We start from the raw sequence: 22,210 nt of genomic DNA, 5'->3' as shown, positions 1-22,210 counted from the left end.
CAGACCACTCATGATGGCTATATATTTCCTCAGGGCCTTGATGCAAAAATAATGCTCTTTGTGCCCTATGCTATACTCCATTAAAACAACTGACTGGTTACCCACTAGAATCTCCTGATTTGGAGTCCAGATTTGAAGATAATACTCTCCTGTTTCAATCGTTAACCATAAATTGCCCCACAGGCCAGGCTCTGCTCATCTGAAATGACACCCATTGGAATTTAAACTTCCACTGCAACACAAAATTAAAATTGCTGCCAGGTACAGCTGCACACCTTTCTGTTGACAGTTGGCATTATTACTACTTGGTTTGTTGATGCAACAATCCTCAACCAAATACTAGCAAACTGAATTGAACAGCATATTAGAAGACTTATACAACACTAGCAAGTGATATTTATTTCTGGAATACAAGGATGTTTCCATGCACAAATGACAAGCAATGTAATATATCATATTTATAGAAGAAAGAGAAGAAACACATGATTAACTCATTTGATACAGAAGACGATTTGACAGATTTGGAGATCTTTTTATGACAAAAATCATCAATAAAAGGAATATATGAAAACTTCTATAAAATAATAAAAGTCATAAACACACACTTTATTTTCACTTATCACTGTCTGACATACTATTTTATTTGCCTATTTATCATGTGTATTGATTACAGTCATTCTCCCCAGTGGAGATAAGCAACAAAAGGGCAACTACTTTTTGTCTTTTACTCAACAATGTTCTTTTGTTAGGTCCTGGCACATAGCAGGTGTTCATTAAATATGTGTATAATGTGTGAATTGCTCATTGGAACACTTTCTCAGGAGACTAAATATTGTATTTTAAGTGAATTGCTTTCATGAAATTTGCCAGAAAACGTGTTTCCCATGTGAATTGGTGAAAAAAAGTCGAGTTGTATACATGCAGAAATCAGAAGAGTCAAGGAGAAGAAAACCACAAATCCTCTTCTCCCCACCACGTCACCTCCCTGCCCTCATGAGCAGCACCTGCGGAAATTTCATGGAATAAGATCAAGGCCAAAAGTGTTTGAGAAGAGTAATGGTGAAACCTGTGATCTCTAGAGTCAAAGTGCCTGAGTTCAAATCGTAGCTCTACCAGTTACCAATGAGTAACCTAGGAGCACTTTGTGCTTCTGTTTCCTTATTTGTGAGGGAGGGTGAACTTGGATATAATGGTTACCTGATGTCAGAAATGTAAGTGATTTCCCACAGTATCTGGCACATGGTGGGTATTCAAAAATTGTAAAGTTATTACTTGGCAGATTTCCTGAGGATTGGAGGCTTCAATGGACATTAGATGATGATATGGATATGGATATGGATATGAATATAACTACAGATATACATAATATAGGCAGGGTTTTCTATTACTTTTATCTCCTTCTTTCTTCCTCACCCCTACCATTAACGGAAGAGAGAACTCCAAGAGAGGAATGCGCAAAAGTTCTGTTTTGAGGAAAAGTGCGTTTTACTAAGAAGTCTGCTTAACTGTTGCTTAGCTTAACAGATTGGGGGATTTTCAGGGGTAAGATGATTGAGGTAGAAAGGAGGGAGAATAACTGGGCAACAGAGAAAATCAAACATCTCTTTAATGTGTTTTTCCTGTAGACTAAAAAATGAGTTGAAGACTGTAGTAAGGGAAGTCTTACTACTACTACTACTACTACTACTACTACTGCTGTGTGTTTCCACATGGTCAAGTGAGATTTATCCCAGGAAGTCAAGGATGGTACAACATTCATAAATCTCTAAATGTGGTACAGTATTTCAACAGAATGAGGGACAAAAACCATATGACCTTACAACACAGGCAAAGAAAGCCTTTGACAATATTTAACATTTTTTAATGATAAAAGCTCTCAAGAAATTAGATACCAAATAAATGTTCCTCAACACAATCAGGGCCATACAGGACATATCCATAGCTAACATCATACCCAATGGTGAAAAGTTGTCACCTTTTACTCTAAGATCAGGAACAAGTCAAAGATGCCCACTCTCAAGATTTCTATTCAACATATAGTATCAGAAGTTCTATCCAGAATAATTGCACAAAAGTAAATAAAAGACATTCAAATCACAAAGGAAGAAGATAAATTTTCCCTGTTTGCATATGACACTCTCTTATATAGAGAAAATCTTAAAAATCTCTAAAAACTTTTAGAATCAACAAACAAATAGGCCACAGATATAAGACACAAAATCACTTGGTAAAAATCAGTAGTTTCATACACTTATAGAAAATTATTGGGAAAAGAAATCAGTAAAACAAATTTATTTACAATTGCTACCAAAAAGGGTAAAACAGCTAGGAATAAACTTAATCAAGGAGCTGAAATACCTACACACTGAAAACTATAAAACTTGGATGAAAAAAATAGAAAACAAATAACAGAAAGATACCCATGTTTGTGGATTGGAGAATTACTATTGTGAAATATACATACTATCCAAAGAGATCTACAGATTCAGTTCAATATCAGTAAAATTTCAATGAAATTCCACAGAAATGGACAAAACAATCCTTAAGTTCATATTAGCCATAGAAAACCATGAATAGCTAAGGCAAGCTTTAGCAAAAAGAACAAAGCTGGAGGCACCACACTGCTTGATTTAAAAATCTTCTACAGTGCCATAGTAATCAAAACAGCATGGCACTGGCATAAAAAGAGACATATAGACCAATGGATCTGACCAGAGAGCCCAGCAATAAACTCACACATTTATATTCAATTGACCTTTGACAAAAGGGTCAAGAAGACACAATGGGGAAATGTCAGTCTCTTGAAAAAGCGGTGTTGGGAAAACTGAATATCCATGTGTAGAGAAATGAAATTAGACCTCCGTCTCATACCACATATAAAAATCAACTCCAAATGTATTAAATACTTAAATGTAAGATCTGAAACTGTAAAAGTACTAGAAGAAAAGTTCCATGACATTGGTCTGGGCAATGAATTTTTGGATATGAGCCCCAAAGCACAGGCAACAAAAGCAGAAATAAATAAATGGCACTACAACAAACTAAAAAGTTTCTACACAGCCAAGGAAACAATCAACAGAGTGAAGAGACAACCTACAAAATGGGAGAAGATATTTTCAAACCATACATCTGATGAAGAGTTAATATACAAAATATATAAGGAAGTCAAACAACTCAATCATAAGAAAACAACCCAAGTAAAATATGAGCCAAATAGCCATTTCTCAAAAGAAGACATTAAAATGGCCAGTCAACATATAAATAATATCCAACCTCACCATTCTTAAGATAAATGCACATTAAAACCGCAGTGAGCTATCATCTCACACTTGTTAGAATGACTATTATCAAAAAGATGATAATGACTATTATCAAAAAGATGTTGGAGAGTATGTGGAGAACAGGAAACCCTTGCACACAGTTGGTGGGAATGTAAATTAGGCGATCCATTAGTGAAAACAGTATGGAGTGTCTTCAAAATTTAAAAATACAATTATCATATCATCCAGCAATCTCACTACTGAGCGTATATCCAAAGGAAATGACATCAGCATGTCACAGAGATATCTGCACCCCCATGTCCATTGCAGCATTATTTACAATAGGCAAGATATGGAATCAACCTAGGTGTGTATCAACAGATAAATGGATAAAGAAAATGTGGTGTATACATAGACAATGGAATTCTAATCAGTTGTACAAAAGGAGGAAATCCTGTCATTTGCAACAATATGAATTAACCGGGATGGTATTATGCTAAGTGAAACAAGCCAGGCACAGAAAGACAAACACCGCATGATCTCTCTCATATGTGGAATCTAAAAAAGTTGAACTCAAAGAACTAGAGTAGAATGGTGGTTACCAGGGCTAGACAGGAGGTGCAGTTGGGTAAGTATTAGTCAAAGGACACAAAATTTTTGTTTAGATGGGAGAAATTAGCTCCAGATATCTATTGTACAATATGGACTCTATAGTTAATAAGATGATTTATATCCTTCAGAATTGCGAAGTGCATAGGTTTTAGGAGTTCTCACCATACAAAATTGTCAATATGTAAGATTATGCATATGTTAATTAGCTGAAGTTAGTCATTCAGAAATGTACACATATGTCATAATATGTTGTATATGAGAAGTATACTGTTCTCAAAATTAAAAATATTTTCTTAAGCTTTAATTGAAATTAAAGTGGGAGAAACTGATAAAAAATGAAATCTCATGTGTGTGCATGTACACACTTACACTCACTTATATGCACACATGCAGGGATCTCTAATCCCCAGGTTGTGGTTGGGTACAGGTCAGTGGCCTGTTATGAACTGGGCTGCACAGCCGGAGGTGAGCAGCCAGTGAGTGAGCATCATCGCCTGAGTTCTGCCTCCTGTCAGATCAGCAGCAGCATTAGATTCTCACAGGAGCACCAACCCTATTGTGAACTGTGCATGCGAGGGATCTAGGTTGTGTGCTCCTTATGAGAATCTAACTAATGCCTAATGATCTGAGGTGGAACAATTTCATCCTGAAACCAACCTCCCTACCCACCCACTCTTGGTCCTTGGAAAAATTATCTTCCGTGAAACCAGTCCCAGGTGCCAAAAAGATTGGGGACCACTGCACACGTGCGTGTGTGTGTGTGTACACATTCACAAGTATATATAAAACTGTGATCTATAATATTTGTCACATAGAAATCATCCAACAGATTAACAAAACTTTCGGAATACAAACATATACCAGGGTTTTAACTCTGCTGCTGACTGGTGTAATGGGTGATGATTAATCCTGTGTTTGCTTTCCTGCATTTTCTAATATTTCTGCAGGTAGCATAAGAAGGCTAAAGGTAGGAACTCTGAAGCTGGTCGAGCTGTACTTGAATCCCATCTGCTCCACTGATTGAGGTAGGGAACAATAGACAAGTTCCTCTCTCAGCCTGCCTCCCCATTTGCAAATAGGGAATATGAGTTGTAGCTTTCACACAGAGATGTTGTGAGGATTAGTGCAGTTAAAACACACAAAATGCTAAGAACAGTTTCTGCGTTACAGGAAGATCTCAATTGCTGAACTGTTACTGCTGTCATTTGAATATAGTGTATGGTAAGAAAAATAATTTGGAAAGTGAAACTTCTTCCCTCTAGGACTTGTGAGGTGGCATCAAAGCAGGGCCCAGTGGGGAGCCGAGAGGCTGCTGTGCCCAGCGCTGTGACCCTGGTGTCAGCTCCATGGCCTGAGTAAGGAGTGAGGACAGGAAGCCTATTTGGGAGCTGGGAGCAGGGCTCTCTCAGGCTGCACCAGGAAAGACTTCCCAATCCTGCCCCTCCTGAGGAAGGGAAAATCAATTCTCCATGGGAAAGTCAAGAGAATCAAGGGAGATTATGGTACCTGTTATGGGCTGAATGTGTCCCCTAAAATGCATGTGTTGAAGCTCCAACCCTAGCAACTCAGAATGTGACTGTATTTGGAGACAGAGTTTTTAAGAAGCAATTCAGTTAAATGAGGTCATTGGGGTGGGCCTTAATCCAATACAATTGATGGTCTCATAAGAAGAGGAGATGAGGACACAGACACACACACAGAGGGAAGACCATGGGTTGAGACACAGGGAGGAGATTGTCTTCTAGAAGCCAAGGATAAAGACCTCAGTAGAAACTAACCCTGCTGACACTTTGATCTTGGACTTCGGCTTCCATAACTGCAAGGAAGTAAATGTCTAGTTTCAGCCACCCAGTCTGTGGTTCTTTACTATGGAAGCCCTAGGAAAGGAATATAGGCCCCAATAAGCAGCAAATGCAGAACTTGTTAAAGAGGAAGAAGTGACCAAAAAATGGGTGTTAAGACTCAAGTCACAGGGGAGGGAGGATCATGGGGGAACAAAGGACAATGTAAGGAGCACCCTTAGGGAGGACGGTGGCTGAACATCCCTGGGAAACACTGCACCCCTGTCCAACTCAAGCAGGCACCATTTCAGACTTCACTTCCTCTGGGTATTGAATACAGAAGGCTGGGCCTGGAGCCACATAGCCCTCTCAGGCTGTCTCTGAGCTCACTCTGTCCTTGGGTAGGTTGTTTGGCCCCAGAGTCTCAAGACTGGTAAGGATTTAAACAGTGATTGTTCTGTGTTAGTCAAATGAAATAGATCAAAATGTAAGTAATTGTGGTGGTGAGTCACTCATCCTGTGACTTGATGCCTCTGGTAGCCAGCTACTGATCCACAGAGAAAGTGCTCAGCTCCATGATGTTCTGCTCTTAGGCCCCATCTCTGGCCTTCCTTGGCAGCACTTGTGGTTGTCTGGAATCCCCAAAGGTCCAGGGACAGGACATAGCCCTGCCAGTGGAGAGAAAGGGTTCTAGCTCAAGGCGATGCTTACCCGTGAGTCCCAGCAGTAGAGTCAGCAGCAGGAAAGGACAAGGAGGGTGGGGCCAGGAGGCTGGGACAGGCATCCTGGAGACCTCAGGAGCCTGCTCTGTTCAAACGTCTGTGGTGGGGAGATGTCAGCCTCTGCTCTGAGGACAGAAGACAAGCCCTGCCTCCCTCAATTCAAGAGGAAGTGGCTATGATGGATTGCGACAGCAACTTGCTTCTAGATTGTAGCATAGAAATCAGGCACAGCAGGCAGCTACAAAGCACAGAGTTACTCATACTCCATTTTCAGGAGAATCAGACAGGCTGAGCAAAAATAATGCTTCCGCCTCAACTGAGGTCTGTGTTATCTCCACATGGCCCCCTTCCCCATCTTCAGGTCTTCTTGATGATTTGCCAGTTAAGGGTCTTGGGCCAAGAAGATCTGTGGTGGTGAGTTGTGTCCTAAACTCTTCATCTCAGGACCCTAGGATGTGGTTGGCTTGTTGCTTCGTTCTGCACCAGCCTCAACCAAGTGCTACTTAGCAGGGGGCAACAGGAGGGATCACAGGAGCCTCTTGATGTTGGAGAGGAAACAGGTATGCTCTTGAAATGATTCCTTATTCAAACCTTTTGCTGATATAACTGGTGAAACGTAGCCCAAATTCAGTCTGATCTGGACTTTGGTACTTTTCATGGGCCTGAATCCAGCAGAAGAAATCATTTCCCAACTTCTTCCAGGAGAGGGAGTAGTTTTAGTTTAGTAAGGATCTGTTTTGTGGGGTGAAGTGAGGATCGTGGGTTATGGAAAAGGGATAGGGTTATGATTCGGGGAGAATATGGTGGACAGGTTCCTGAGGTCATCACATCAACTTTAATATCCTTTGTTCTGCACAGAGGACCTACTTCATTCACCACTGTGTTCAACGGAAATGAGGAGAGAGGAAGTATAAATGCCCTGAACAAGAGTGTGTGCTAAGGAGTTGGGGAAATCATTGCACCCACTTACTCTCAGTTTTGTTCTCTAAACTGGGGGTTATAAGTATTTCATTGCAGTGTTTTAGTGGAGATTAAAGGAGATAATGACTGTACCATGCCTGAAACCCAGTAGGTTATTACTGATGCTAATGACACCAGGTGTAGAGTGGGAACTCGAATGGTGCTTTTGAATGAATCCCTACTGCATGGCGAATTGCCCACCAGTGGCTTTCTCCCAGCAACCCAGGCCTCCTGAGACCCAGGTTATATGATGTATTCGGACTACCCCTGCCACTCTGAGATCAACTGCTTTCTCTTGGATTCTCTGCATCCTGCTCCTTTTAATCCACAAATTAATTTGTTCTCTCAAAATTTCCAGCCGTGTGACTTTCAAGAAGACACTTGACTTCTCTGAGGCTTATTTTGATGGTATGTAAATGGAAGTTATAACATGCACCAACATGCACCTTGTAGAGATGGGGTAGGAATAATATGAACCATAATGAATGCTTGACTCATAATTAATTTTAACCAAAAAATGTGGCTATAATTTTTTTTTATGAGAAGGGCTCACTGCTTTCCTGCCACAGTTGTGCTTTAGAAAAACCACCTTGTTAGGAGAAATGGTTGTATCATCTATGACTTAGAAAGGCCTGTCTGGAAGCCTCCCTGTCACATGCTAGGTTTTAGGTCCTTTGTTTGTTATTGTCAAATGAAATTGTAAAGGTTATGATATTCTCATTCAAAGTTCTGTTCAATGTGGTAAATGTGCACAGGGTGAAATCTTCCCCTCCTACTCCACACCAACAAAAATGAAAATGAAAAAGAATAAAATTATATTAATCCATGTCAAATTACACTTAAAAACAAGACAATAGTCTTTATGTGACGTGAAGGAATAGCAGCAGTTATCATTTATTGCAGATGTCCTGTGCCCCAGATATGGTGTCAAGCATTTTATGTCAGTTACCTCATTAATTCATCACTCTGACTCTATCAGGTAAGCACTGCTATTAACCTACCTCCTTTTACAGGTGAGGAAATCTGAGGCACACAGAGAGTAATGGATTTGCTCAAGATCACTCAACTTTTAGAACTACAGCATAGGTTGCCACACACCACAGACTTCACTTTTAATGTTTGCACTATGACATCTGTCATTGGAAAGGAGAGACAGCCCTCAGGAAGAAGCAGAGAAGAAGCCATAGCCTCAGTTAGGAACAGCCCCCACAGTGAGGCTGTGGCAGGTGCCATGCTCCAGGAGGCCCTGATAACTCCATCATGTGGGGTGGGGCTTTATTTCTGGAAAGATGGCAGTGCGGGAAGGAATCACTGAAGATTTGGGGAACAGCAGCACTATGAGAGATAGCTAACCAATTCAAGAACAACAATAACTCAAAAACAAGAACAGCAATCAAGAGAACTTCACAGCTGAGAACATATGAAAAAATAAAATATAAAAAGGTCTTTAAAATTAGCATACATAGTAACCTTATAAAGATAGCAAAAGGGAAGTGAATCCATAAAATAACATCAGGCATGTATGAAACAGGAATAGTCAGGCATGAAGTAACAGGTATCTTGGAAAAATAACCAAAAAAAGAGACTGGAAATGAAAACATAATTACTGAGGAGAGTTTTAAAAAATGTAATAGGTTGACTAGGGGACTATATATACATAAGTAGTAAGTTATTGGGTTGGGGGATCATGTGGGGCAATCCCTTAGGATTCAGCACAGAGACACACCTAAACAGAGTAATGTAAATAGGTGTAAATATAGGAATAACAAAAGATATCTCACAAAACATGTCAAAAAATTCCCAGAAACAGCTGAGGAGCTGAGCGCTTGCAGAGAGGGTGGCGGTGCCCAGGGCTGGCTCTGAAGGCACAATGATGATGATACTGAAGATATTTCACTGTTTGATTTAGAAGGGAGGGCAGACAACTAATAGACCAAAGAAATTTAAACTCAGAGATCCAGTGGCATCACTTTTCCTTTAATTATTTCGAGTCAGTGCAATCACCATCTATTTTCTCTGTGAACTGCCCAGCAGTAGCTTTCTTGCCTGTGTGGTGATAATGATCTCCTTGTCAGGTGGCTTTTGGGCAGTGAAGAATGTCACCGGTAGAGTAATGATTGGACTATGTTGGTGGAATCACATTGATGACAACGGAAAGGGCCATTGGGCATTTGGTCCTGGGAGGCATCCTCTTAAGAGAGTAAAACTGTCTTAGAGGCTGAAGCAAGAATCTTCTGGTTGGGACTAATAGCCTGTCCAGTGCTGTGAGTGATATTTGCTTTTGGTGCCTGATTTGATTTGGCTCTGTGTCCCCACCCAAATCTCATCTCAAATTACAGTCCCCATGTGTCAAGGGAGTGACCTGGTGGGAGGTGATTGGATCATGTGGGTGGTTCCTGCATGCTGTTCTCATGATAGTGAGTGAGTTATCAAGATCTGATGGTTTAAAAGGGTTTGGCAGTTCCTGCCTTGCTCTTTCTCTCTCCTGCTGCCAGGTAAGACATTCCTTGTTTCCCCTTCACCTTCTGCCATGATTGTAAGTTTCCTCAGGCCTCCCCAGCCATGCAGAACTGTGAGTCAATTACACCTCTTTTATTTATAAATTACCCAGTCTCAGGCAGTTTTGTTTGTTTGTTTTTGAGACGGAGTCTCACTCTGTCACCCAGGCTGGAGTGCAATGGCATGATCTTGGCTCACTGCAACCTCCGCCTCCTGGGTTCAAGCGATTCTCCCACCTTAGCCTCCTGAGTAGCTGGGATTACAGGCTCCCACCATCATGTCCAGCTAATTTTTGTACTTTAGTAGAGACGGGGTTTCACCATGTTGGCTAGGCTGGTCTCGAACTCCTGACCTCAGGTGATCCGCCCGCCTCAGCCTCTCAAAGTTCTGGAATTACAAGCATGAGCCACTGCGCCCAGCCTCAGGTAGTTCTTTATAGTAGTATGAGAATCTACTACTATAGATGGACTAATACAGTGCCCTCTTCTCCTTCAGAGTAAAGTGGTTGAACACTAGACATGATCAGACTTCTCAAATAGAGGGAGAAAGTTTATGTGTTTTACTATGTTGATGGACAACCTAAGACATTCTTGACTCTGAACCTTTTAGATCTCAGTTTATGTTGCAACAAAAAGTGTTGGCTTTTTTCCCCCACTTAATAACTTTATTTAAAACAAACAACAGTAGTTTTCATATTAAGTTTTTATTTTCTCTCCAGCACTTGGGGTTAGAAAGTGTGTTGTCACTACAAACATCCAAATTTATTTAATGGTATACAGAAGTATGCACAAGGTCGTGTAATATCAATATATCCCAAATTAACCAAAGTGTGTTTATTGATATACGTAATGAAGGCCTTTGCTATTTGATCCATAGTACATAGGATGTTCTTAGTTTATCTCAAAGCTCTATGTGTTTACATATTATTTCTGTAGATTTATTTTCAGAAGCAAATTTTGTTTCCATGGTATGAGTGAGCACATTTGTTATGTGTAAGTTAGAAATAATTGTTAATTTTTAATATGTACTTCATGGTAAAATTTCCTAGACATACACAAATGAGTAAAAACCAAATTTAGAGAATTGGTATTAGTTTCTAAAGTTTTGTTTATTTTCATTTGTAAGTAGTCATTTACTTAAGGTCCAATTAATATAAATGAAATGATCATAGTTTATGTTTAAAGAATACCCAGAAATTGTGCTGTTCTATTTATTTTATAAGAGGGTAGCCAGATTTTACTTTGGAACCTCCTGGGGCTCTTCAGTGCTCTTTGACCTAATGAAATCTTTTATTACTAAAAATGCATTATTCTTATGTTTTAATGAGAATAATCATTTACATACTTCACATAATGGGTAAAGACATTTTGTTTTATGAATCTATATTTTTTCTTACTATAATGAGAATGTTATAGATTATGCATTTGTATTAATGGCATTTCTTAAAACAGTCGATTTAATTATAAACTAAACCAACCTAGAAACTATTGTAGGTATCCTTAAATTGTGTTGTAGTTAGTATAAACTTAGTGGAGTCTCTTAATCAGGAGATTATGTTGTGAATACATTTGTACATTATTAAAATATATTTCAAGATGTTTTGCTGATTTTAATAGGTGTCTTTATTGGAGTGATAACTTTGAAGGTACAAAACTTTATATTTGTATAAAAGTCTACTGTCTATAAAGCAAAAAAGAAAAAAAAGCCCAGAAATATTAATATCCAAAGATTTATAATTTAAGGTAAAACATACCAGTGGTTGAAAGAGGAATATTTCCTTCCATGAAAATAGCAATTGGCTTGGAAGGTGTGAGACATTTTCATGCCTCCAAAAATCATAGTTTGGAATACAGGACTCCAAAATTGATGCAATAGGTCAGGTGCGGTGGCTCACACCTGTAACCCCAGCACTTTGGGAGGCCGAGGTGGGTGGATCACCTGAGGTCAGGAGTTCAAGATCAGCCTGACCAACATGGAGAAGCCGTGGCTCTACTAAAAATACAAAATTAGCCAGGTGTGGTGGCGAGTGCCTGTAATCCCAGCTACTTGGGGGCTGAGGCAGGAGAATCACTTGAACCCGGGAGGCGGAGGTTGCAGTGAGCTGAGATTGCCCATTGCACTCCAGCCTGGGCAACAAGAGCGAAACTCCGTCTCAAAAAAAAAAACAAACAAACAAAAAATTATTTTAATTGATGCAGTAGTGTCAGGAAGATGGCAGGATCCGTGCTTGGATCAGCAAGTTGCCTTCCCAAGGAAGGAACTGTCAAGGAGTTCTCAAGGAACTCCAATCCTTCAATGAAGATATGCTAGATACATAGACGCTTATTCAAGTAAAAAATTTTTGTAGAAATCACGTGCAGAATTCATTTTCAACTTTAGGTTGACTTGGTGCAGCATGGATAAAATTTGAATATTTGAAAGAAAGGGGAGCCTGGAAGTCCATGAGGTAAAATTCCCCCTTCATCTACCATATTTCACCCCCACTCACGACATTAGATGCAGGTGACTAGGGAAGACTTTGGGACACATGAGGAAGTGGGAGCCCATGGATGCCTCTCCAGAAGACTAAAGATTAGGCCTGTGGGCTTAGGAATTAAAACTTCCTAGTCTGAAATCAAGCTCTACCAGCTCCCAAGTGTGTGACCCTGAGGACACTATTAACCTCTCTGTTTCTTCAGTTTCCTCAACTGTAAAATGGACATAATAATCACACCAACCTCATAAGATTGTTATGGGAATTAAATGAACTAATACATGCAAAGTGCCCAATAATATCTGACTGTATCCTCAAACCTAGATATTCAGTTTTACTATTATTATTATACATATTAGCTAAACATTATTGTTGTTAGGTAGAATTTTAGTAATAGCAACAATTTTAAAAAACAGATCCTCTGCCCTCAAGGATTTATGATGTTATGTGACAACCTCGGCCAATGTCTGGGGGAGGTGGAGGTACCATGGTGATGAGCTGAGGTCATGTGCTTAGCCCTAAATCATGGGTGCTGAGATCATGTGCTCAGCACCAAGGTCATGGTGCAGCCATGGCCTCTGGGGAGAATCACTATGACTAGGGCAAGGTGCATCCTAATTAGGGTCTACACAGATGCTCATAGAAAAAGTGCTCCAAATCTTGCCTCGTGCTGGGATAGGAGACAAGAAAATGCTCTCAAGTGGAAATCTAGAGGAACAGGAGAGATGGACTGAGAGGGAGAGGAGACATCACATAGAAATACACCTGTATAGAGCAGGCTGCACACAACTGTGAGTCCTACGAGCAGAGGAGGTGGCAGGGCCTGTCCAGCTAAGCTGGGACACAGGGCTGGGGATATCTGTCTGAATGACTCTCATGAAGAGACCTCAGACTCTATGCTCTGCAGGGGAGGAGAAGCTCCACCTTGCCATGATGTCCCAGGAGGGAAGTTGCTGTGGGAGGAAGGGGCCATGAGACTGGGGCCATCTTCCATTGTGAAAGAGGAAGTGGACACAGTTGCCACTGCTGGGAAGTTGCTGACGTCTGTGCTTGGGGTTCCCAGACCTGGGAGCCTTGGACAGTACTGGAGAGAAGTTGACTGACATAGAGCCTGCTCTATGTCCCAGAGACTCTTACCTCATGCCAGGGGTCCCATGACCCTTCCTAATTTGAGAGTTCAGACCTATAGGGTTCTGTAGCCAAGGATTGAGCTTGCAGCTTCAGAGACCGTAATTCCAGGTGTGGCACATTTGAGGGCTTGTGGCTACAGAAGCCTTTGGGGATGGAACCAAATCTCCTGGGTGACCCCTACAAAAAGTCTCTCAAACCAACACCAAGTAACAAGCTGAGCAAATCAAAAAACAACAACTGCTCTTAGATCTGTCGGAGAAATGAGGTCACAGGGCAAAATTAGAGAGACAGCAGGGTGATATGGAGAATTACAACTTCTTGAATTAGAAACCTCCATGGGAAAGAGTGCTGGGGTCAGAAAACCAGCACCATGAATGGTGAATTGCTGTAAGTTCAGTGAGGGCCAGTCTGAGCTAAAAACTCAGGAGGACCCAGTCATGGGAGCTCCCACACTTTTGTGAATCTTACCTGCAGCAGCTTGATTGGTCCTCATAGTGGGTATGAGAGAAATATTCAGTAGTGCTTCCTGAAGAGGAAGGGGAAAGGGGACCATTTCAAATTATACCAGAGTGTTTTCATCATCTTATGCTTGTTCCATATCAGAAATATACAAGAAGACAAGCACTGTTCCAACTATCCTTGCTATGTTTTACAAAGAAATAATAATTTAATTCTCAATGTTTCTAATCCTTTGAATTACCATAAAGTAAATATTTTTCCCTTCTGTCCACATTTGCAACTGACAGTGTTATATTTTCTAATATTTTGACAAAAATTATGAGGATCACAGAGTAGTCATTATATTCCCCTTTGGATGTAGAGTTGCTTTCCAGGGTTTCAGTGTTTTCACAGTCGTTTTTGTAATCTTGCACTGCCATGCAAAGTGAGGACTGCCCTGTATTTAGTCTAATATATGTAGTAATATAATACAGTGCTAAGGAGAAAAGCTAATCAAGTTAAGAGACATTGGAATGCTAGGGTGGAGAGGAAAATGGATATTTTACATACGGAGGTTTACAGAAGTTGCCTTTAATAAACTGAAGGACAGAAGAGTGAGCCACGCACCTGTTGCGGGGAAGAAGCCAAGGAATGACAGGATTTGACTTTTCCAAAAAATAACCGAGGCTGTAAAAATGCAATCCATCAGAGGCTCTATAAGCGGTCCAGGAGGAGATGATGCTGGCTGGGACCATGGATGAGTGGTGGAGGTGAGAGGTGTGCAGGCTATGAGTACAACTCCTTTGTGTGCCGGAGCAGGCTTGGACTGGCTCAGGAGAGCCAACTGTTAAATTTTCAGGAATTGTGTATTCTAGCTGTTAAAGTGTTAGAAGCTTGAAATGGGCCATGTTGGGGATATTCACCCCACAGAAATTGGCAAACACTAAAATTCAGCCTTGTTTTTTCTTTTGAACATTTACCATCTTACCAGGGGACATAAGCATTTTGAAGCAGAACTGAATATGAGATATAAACAAAGAAGAAATCAAGAAGGACTTCACAGCTTTAGGGCTGTCACAGTATTTTTACCATGAGCAACAGAGTTGGGAAGGTTGCAGGACGATAGAAAAACTAGTGTTTCCATCACAGAGAGAGGAGGGAGAGATGGTTTCTTTCTAGGTGTGAGGAGTAGGACACTGTCATAGTCCATGCGTGTTGCTATAAAAGAATACATGAGGCTGGGTAATTTATAAAGAGAGGTTTATTTGGCTTTTGGTTCTGCAGACTGTACAGGAAGCACGGTACTTGCATCTGCTGCTGAGGGCCTCAGAGTGCTTCTGCTCACAGTGGACAGTGAAGTGGAGTTGGCATAACACGGGGAGAGAGGAAGAGAAAGAGAGAAGAGGGAGCTGCTAGGCACTTTTAAACAATCAGATCTTGTGAGTACTAATAGACCAAGATAACATCAAGTCATTCATGATGAATCCATCCCCATGACCCAAACACCTGCCACCTGACCCCACCTCCAACATAGGGGATGAAATTTCACATTGAGATTTGTAGGGGAAAAATATCCAAACTATATCATATGTTTAAACAAAGAGGAAGGAGAATCATTTTTTCTCCTTAAAACCAGGATGAGTGTTAATTTGTATTCAGGAGGCAATACAGAATCTCAACAAGCCTGGGTAATTGGGTAGGCAGGAATCCAGAAGGCAGAATAACTCTTGAGAATCTGTACTGCAGTTTGTGGCTTACAGAGAGTCCGAGACAATGGAGGAGAGGTGTCCTGATGTGTTTAGATTTGGCGTGTTTCCCACATTCTAGGGAGGTGTCATGAGTCACTCCCCAGAGCCCCATCCCATGGCCTCTGCTCAGGACCATGAATGAAGACTGCTCTGGAGAATCAAGGACTCTGCAAAGGAGCAACAGGAGCCTGCGGGCAGGAAGATGTCCTGGGAGGGGAGGCGTTTGGAGCTCAGTCTGGGGAAGCTTCTCACCAGCCCCTTCTCTTAGTCAGAGCCATTCAAGGAAGGAAGTAGGCAGCAGAGACTAGGGGTCCCATGTGGCAGGGGAGGAGGGAAGGAGCTGTGGGTAACATGTCCATATTTAATCATCTGCTCATCATTTAAGAAACATTTTCTGGGAGGCTGTTATATTCCTGGTGCTGGTCTTCTTCTGGGATGCCTGTTGCAAGTGGAGAGGCAGCCCTGAGATAGGACTCTGCTGGCTCAGCCCTCCTCCTGAGTCTTGATGCCTCTCCCCTCATTGCTTCCACTCAGGCACACAGAGAATCAGAATGGGTACAGCCCTAAGAGCTGCCCATCTGCGGTTTCTCAACATGACTTGACAGTGAGGATTCTTTTGGGCCCATGGAGTTCAGCATCAAATAATATAGAGATGGCCTGCAAGGGACCACCCACTCAGTAGCCCCTGATTCATGCTCCTCTTCTCATCTCCTCATGCGACCCCTCGGGTGCTGTAAAAACCTTTAAACACCCTGGCTATAGCTCACCTCCTCAAGCACTCACACACTTCCTGGGGTTGGGAGACTCTTAGAGTCCTGACTCTTAGAGACCCTGAGAGTCCTGAGGATGCTGAGGGAGCACTGTCACCTTCTCTAAACTCCACTGACCCTGATGCTGCATGATATGTGGGCTGGGCCCTCCTCCTGGCCCTGGCCTTTTGGGGCAGCCCTTGGTCAGGCTTCCATCCCCCACACTTACAGTCAGGCCTTCTGCTTCCAGTAGACATAGATAACAGAGACACCAACCACCAGCAGCACCTTGGGGCCCAGGAGGAAAGCTACGAGAAGTGGAGCAGTAGGAGCCAGTGCTGGGCCTGGAAATCAGGAGACAGGAGAAGTTAGGAAGGGGCTACCCAGGAGGCCATCCCAGAGGCCCCCACTTACCCCATCTGAGGCTACCTAGGACCATCAATGCTCCAAAGCTTTTGAAACTGCATCTTACCCTAGCTACCCTAGCTCCAACCCAAGGCAGAAGCCAGGGAAAGAGGTTCCTCATTCCCTTACCCTGTCCCAGGCTGCCAGGCTGTCCTCCCGGAGGGACGAAGTGGAGAGAATGTGTACTCATGCATTCATATGTGTGGCACCTGAGTCCCTCACTTGATCCTCACAAGCCTGTAGGGCAGGGATTATTATTCCATTCTGATGGGGAAATTGAGGCTCAGAGAATTTAGGGAGGGTCACAAGGTTACTCGCATCCAAACTTAGGGAAGCCCATCATTATGTCCCTTAGGATGATTCCTGAGACTGTGTCCTTTTGAACAAGACAAGTCCAATTTCCCAGGGTCATAGGAAGAATTATGAAAGGGAAAGTAGGTGTCATGGGTATAACTGAGTACCCCCAGTTTACTAAAAGATAGTTTATTTTCTTTGTTTTCTTTCCCCTTTCCCCCTGCTCCCAGTTTCCTACTTAGCCCTTCAGAAATGCAAATATAACCTTTCACCTCCCCCTCACCAGACATTCCCTGCAGGGCAAGTTCTTCTGTATGCTCCAAGACAGAGCTCTCCTGGAGAGCTGGCACACCAAAGCATACCCACCACGGAAACGTCACCTCCAGGGGTAGCCTCCAGACTTTCATCCACCAGGAGGGCATATGGAAAGCATGCCCCCTTGGCCACGTTTACAACTTACTTCTGTTCAGGATGGCGCCAACTCAACTGTAGGGTAGCTAAGTCACCAGGCTAGTAGAGGGACCTCTGCCCTTGTTCCCATCCCCATTACCTTATAAAAGTGTCTGCTTTCTTCTCCAAAGGGGAAGCGGCACATTTGAAAGCAGGACACATTGTGTCCCTTCCCCAACCTAGCTTTGGAATAAATTCACTTTTTTTTGTATCAGACCTCACGCTCCTTGATTGGATTCTACATGCAGCAAGCAACTAACATGCTTTTTGGTTATATGACGATGGCTTCACAGTGAGAGAGTTGCAGGCTGCCCTGTTTAGCCCCAGCGGTGAGGGTTGACCCCATGTTCTCGAGAGCTGGGGAGGCCCTTGAGGGTCTGGGCCTAATGTACTGTGCTGGATAGAAAACACCCTGGCATGACTCTCATGCTTGGGAGGGACTCAGACATCAAGTTCACCTCAACCCCAGAGCAGGTGCCATCTGAAATCTCTCTGTTGGACAGACAGTCAGATCTGGGGAAGCACACATTTGGATTCTTTGCATTTTTACAATGAGCATTTTTTGCTGTTAAAAGCAAACAAATGAAGATATGTTTACTTCTGTTTTCACATACATTTTCTGGGAAATAAAATGGTGCTGATGGGTCCTTAAGGAAGGAATGGAGATCTCAGCATATGTGGCTGGAATGTTGGAGGCCGGCAGTTCTCAGCTGGGTGGCTCTCTGGGACTATGTCTCCCCTGAGGAGAGCTGCACTCTCCAAGTTCACTCCTCCTTCTAGGGAGCAGCCCACAGAAAGATTGGTTGAATTGCAAATAGGAAGGCCACGCCTCTCTACTCAATTAACAAAACTCTAAGGGACTCTCAGCCCTTGGCTTCTCTGCAGAATCAGCTGGGTCTTTGTCCTGCCTGCACTGTGGCTCAGCACATCCCTCTCTTACACTTCTGCCTCACTCCCTCAGGCATATTGACCCTGACAGCACTCTAGCATGCTTCCTGAAATCCTGTATCCACCTCCAGTTGGCCTCCTAGCAAAATTGACAGTGGAAATGGTCTGAAAAGCAGACTCTAAAATGCAAGTTTAGAAACGGACCACTCATCAAGATCAGCTGGCAATGAGGACCCCAGGGCTGGTAGTGAGTGGAGCTGGGCAGGCCCTGGCTTGCAGCTATGGTGCAATTAATATAACTTTCACTGGCAGTGAAGTGGGAAGGAAATTCCTTGGCATCAGGCATTTGAAACCTGATTGGGAAGTGGTAGTTATGAGGACTAAGGTGTTTGATGGCTGTTGCTGGGCATCAATTCTTTGGGGAAAGACAATGAGAAGCTAAGAGTAACTTATCATGAATTAAGGCTCAGTGTGAAAACCAGAGGACTTCTTGGCAGCAGTATAGATTGTTATCTCCTGGAGCCAGAGGGCAGAAAGAATAGAAGATTGGATTCCAGATCATTATAAGAGTAGCAGAACCACGGAGGTGGATGAATCTCAGCTTCAATGGGCTGCTATGCTGGGCTAGGGCCCTGATGGGGAAGTTGTGGGACCCTGAGATGTGGGAGGGAATGTTTGGGTCAAAGAACTTACAGATCATCAGCCGTCTTCTGAGTTTCTGGGGACAGTTGCAGCAGCATAACTAATTATCTCTATAACTAACCTCCCCAAACCAAAAGAAAAAACAAAAAAGGAAAAGTAAATTTTGCACAAACCTGACTCTGAGTATTACTTGAACAAAAAATGCCAAGCTTCAAAATGACTGTGGGTCAAAAGAGAACCTTCACCACACCCTAGTGCACAATCTCACTAGGCTGCCACGCTGCTGGTGCAGTATGTCACATAAAGCATCTTGCATGTTGTGTACCAGCCTAGACAACCTAAAATGCATTTCCCACCATAGCACATGAGCAAGGATGCTACATCCAGCACACTGAAAGCACCCAAAAATGGCAGCCCTGGTCAGAGCTCTAGTGAGTGGATGGAAGTCTAAAAAGCAAATTTAGCTTCAGATAGATGGTGTAGATTCATCTCTTCCGGCTCCTCCTTGAGAAGTACGACTAAGAACTCTGGAAATATGAGGAGCAGGCATAGGAGAACTTCCAAGGTGAAAAAGGAAGGCAGACTGGCTAGGGATCTGAGGACTGAGGAACAGCCGTGAGGCCAGGCACCTGGGAACCACCCCCACAGTATGAGCTCCCAGCCATAGAACATGACAAAAAAAATGACACAGAAAAGAAAAAAGTCTCTACTCAATAATATAAATCCCTACTTCAAGAAACTACAAGTAGAGCAAAATAAACCTGAAACAAGCCAGAGATAGGAATTAATAAAAAAGAGAAGAGAGCAGAAAATTAATGAAATTAAAATATAAAAGCAATACAAAAACCAACTGAAGCAGGTGATCCTTTGAAAGGATCAATAAAATGGGAAAAAGTTATAGCAAGGCTGATGATGAAGAAAAAAGAAATGGCACATTTTAAATATCAGGATGAAGCGAGGGTTATCACTACAGACCCTGCAGACATCAAAAGGATCATAAGGGATATTATGAACAACTCTACACACAGAAATATGATGACATAAATAAAATGGACCAAAAACTCTTTGAAAAGCACAAGTTGCCAGATCTCACCCAATATGAAATGAATAATGCGAATAGCCCTAAACTATTGAGGAAAGTGAATTCATAATTTTAAAGTACCCCAAAATATTCTTGAGGTACAGATATTTCATAGAAAAATATTACCAAACATTTACAGATAAATTAATACCAAATCTGATGCACAGAAAAATGGTTACAAAAGAAATTTGAGGAAATTTGAACGTATTTTCCATTTTAGGTGATGTGAGATAATTATTTTAACAATTTTATGAAATTTAATGGTGTAAAATTTTAAATTTTATGAAGTTTATAATGATATTGTTTTTGTAAAAAATGTCCTCAATTATCAGATCACCCAATTGTGGACTCCTCTTGCAACTGCGTGGGCACGCATAACTGGGTGAGCAGTGGACGTGACTATGCACTTTCCGTACATCTCTGATTATAGGGGACATTGTTGTCCTCCACTTCCTGTCTTCACTCTTCCAGCAGACAAATCAGCGACCCAGCATTGACCCAGTAGATAAAGCCAATGCCATAGAGTATGTGGCGCTGGGCCTTCTAAACGTCTTCTGGAATAGACACCCCTCCTGGTATTATATGAGAGAGAAATAAGATATATTTTGGTCATAGACGGGGGAACACTGGCCAAATTCACATCCTTGGGACGATGCCCAGCAGAAAGAGACGTTTCTCAAGTTAGCATAAATTTGCATTACAGGCTGGTAGTGACCCTGTCCTCAGGACCTCAGACTTACCTTAATTAGTTTGGACCAGTCATCTGGTCTAATGCCTTGATCTAATTGTCTTCAACAATATCCCCCATTGCTTCCCAAGTCCTGGTTTCCCCTTCTGTAAAACTCCAGACTCACTGGATGGTTGAAGCAGGAAAGGAGATCATAGATGAACAGAAATTTGCACATAATAAATCTGCAGAGATCCGTTGTGATTGTTATTGGTCAAATATCACCATCAGGACCCAAAGAAGGCCCTTGCTTTGACCACTCATGGTCACCTGGGGGCCTGGTCCAGGCTTAAACTCCACATGTCTTTCTGAAATTCATACAGCAGATGCCGGAGTCTGCTGGGGGCAGGTCACAGATACGAATGGAAAAGTTTAGGAAGGAACAGACAAGGCAGAGGTCAGAAGGAGTAGGAAGGAGACAGGGTGGCTGACGAGAAACGGGAATGTAACAACTGTCAGGGATAAAAAGCAAGATGCAGAACGTGACAAACACATGATCCCCTTGCCTCCTTTCTTCCTCATTCAGTACACATTTATGTCAAAAAATCTGTCAGGTTGTACCTCGAACTCTTAATAGTGATGACTCTTGGAGGGTGAGATTTGGGAGAATGATGCTGACTTTAAAATTCTACTTTATATTTATAGACTTCTAGCTTATTTTATGACAAACACAAATATTAATTTTAACATGAAAGAAAAAGATAAAATTTAAAAATTTGAAGTAATCTTACCAAGAGCAGTATTTGAGCCCTGCTCCTTCAGGTGGGCTGAGATCTTCAGGTCATAGTTTTTGCTGACCGCTGGCTGCCCGTCATGCTCCACCTGGCAGGTGAGCTTCACATCATCCCTGTGGGCAGATACATTCACCAGGAGCCAGCTCATCCAGTTGTAGGTGCCATCCTTGTTCTCTGTAAGGGTTGAGGCCGTTTCTGTCTGGCACACGTTTCCGTTCTCCAACCAGGTCAGCTGTAGTCTCTGAGGGTAGAACTTCCTCACCTGGCAGGTGACATTCACCTGGTTCTCTGCCCTCATGGGCTGTTGAGTAACCTCCAAGGTGGGTGGAACTGAAACAGCACAGGGCAGAAGCTCTGACCTTGTGGCACAGACAGATCACAGGGAGGGCTCCATAACGTAGCTCCCACCACCACGGTGAGGGCATCACCAGGACAGTGCTAGGCAGGCATCAGGTGCTCAGACATTGAGGGTGCTCTTTGCATATGAATGAAATTACTAAGCACAACGCCCACCACACAGTAGGTGCTCAAGGACTGGTAGCTCCTACTAGACTAAGAATGAGGGAAATCTATAAGCACCACCCCTGGCATGCAGTTGGAATGTTGTAACTGTAGC

At 42.4% G+C, this 22,210-nt stretch overlaps 1 protein-coding gene and 1 pseudogene across 4 annotated transcripts in view; both read right to left on the bottom strand.

The window, feature by feature from the left end:
- Window positions 1-8,772, bottom strand: part of LOC129021772 (signal-regulatory protein beta-1-like) — a 28,366-nt pseudogene extending 19,594 nt beyond the window's left edge.
- Window positions 8,773-15,119: 6,347 nt separating this feature from the next.
- Window positions 15,120-22,210, bottom strand: part of LOC129022062 (signal-regulatory protein beta-1-like) — a 46,475-nt gene continuing 39,384 nt past the window's right edge. The window contains exons 4-6 of one of the 4 annotated variants that reach the window (XM_054468186.2): window positions 21,592-21,924; window positions 16,603-16,717; window positions 15,120-16,063 (exon numbers count right to left, since the gene is read on the bottom strand). In XM_054468186.2, coding sequence (XP_054324161.1) covers window positions 16,605-16,717; window positions 21,592-21,924 — 446 coding nt within the window. In that variant the 3' untranslated portion in view covers window positions 15,120-16,063; window positions 16,603-16,604. Of the gene's footprint in view, window positions 16,064-16,602; window positions 16,718-20,375; window positions 20,706-21,591; window positions 21,925-22,210 lie in introns of those variants that run through there. The other 3 variants (XM_054468188.2, XM_054468187.2, XM_063659511.1) reach the window with 3 other exon arrangements.

The sequence above is a fragment of the Pongo pygmaeus genome, chromosome 21 (genome assembly GCF_028885625.2).
Source record: "Pongo pygmaeus isolate AG05252 chromosome 21, NHGRI_mPonPyg2-v2.0_pri, whole genome shotgun sequence".
In the NCBI taxonomy this organism is placed as follows: domain Eukaryota; kingdom Metazoa; phylum Chordata; class Mammalia; order Primates; family Hominidae; genus Pongo; species Pongo pygmaeus.
The sequence above is the reverse complement of the archived record's forward strand: the minus strand, read 5'-3'. Positions and strand labels throughout refer to the sequence as shown.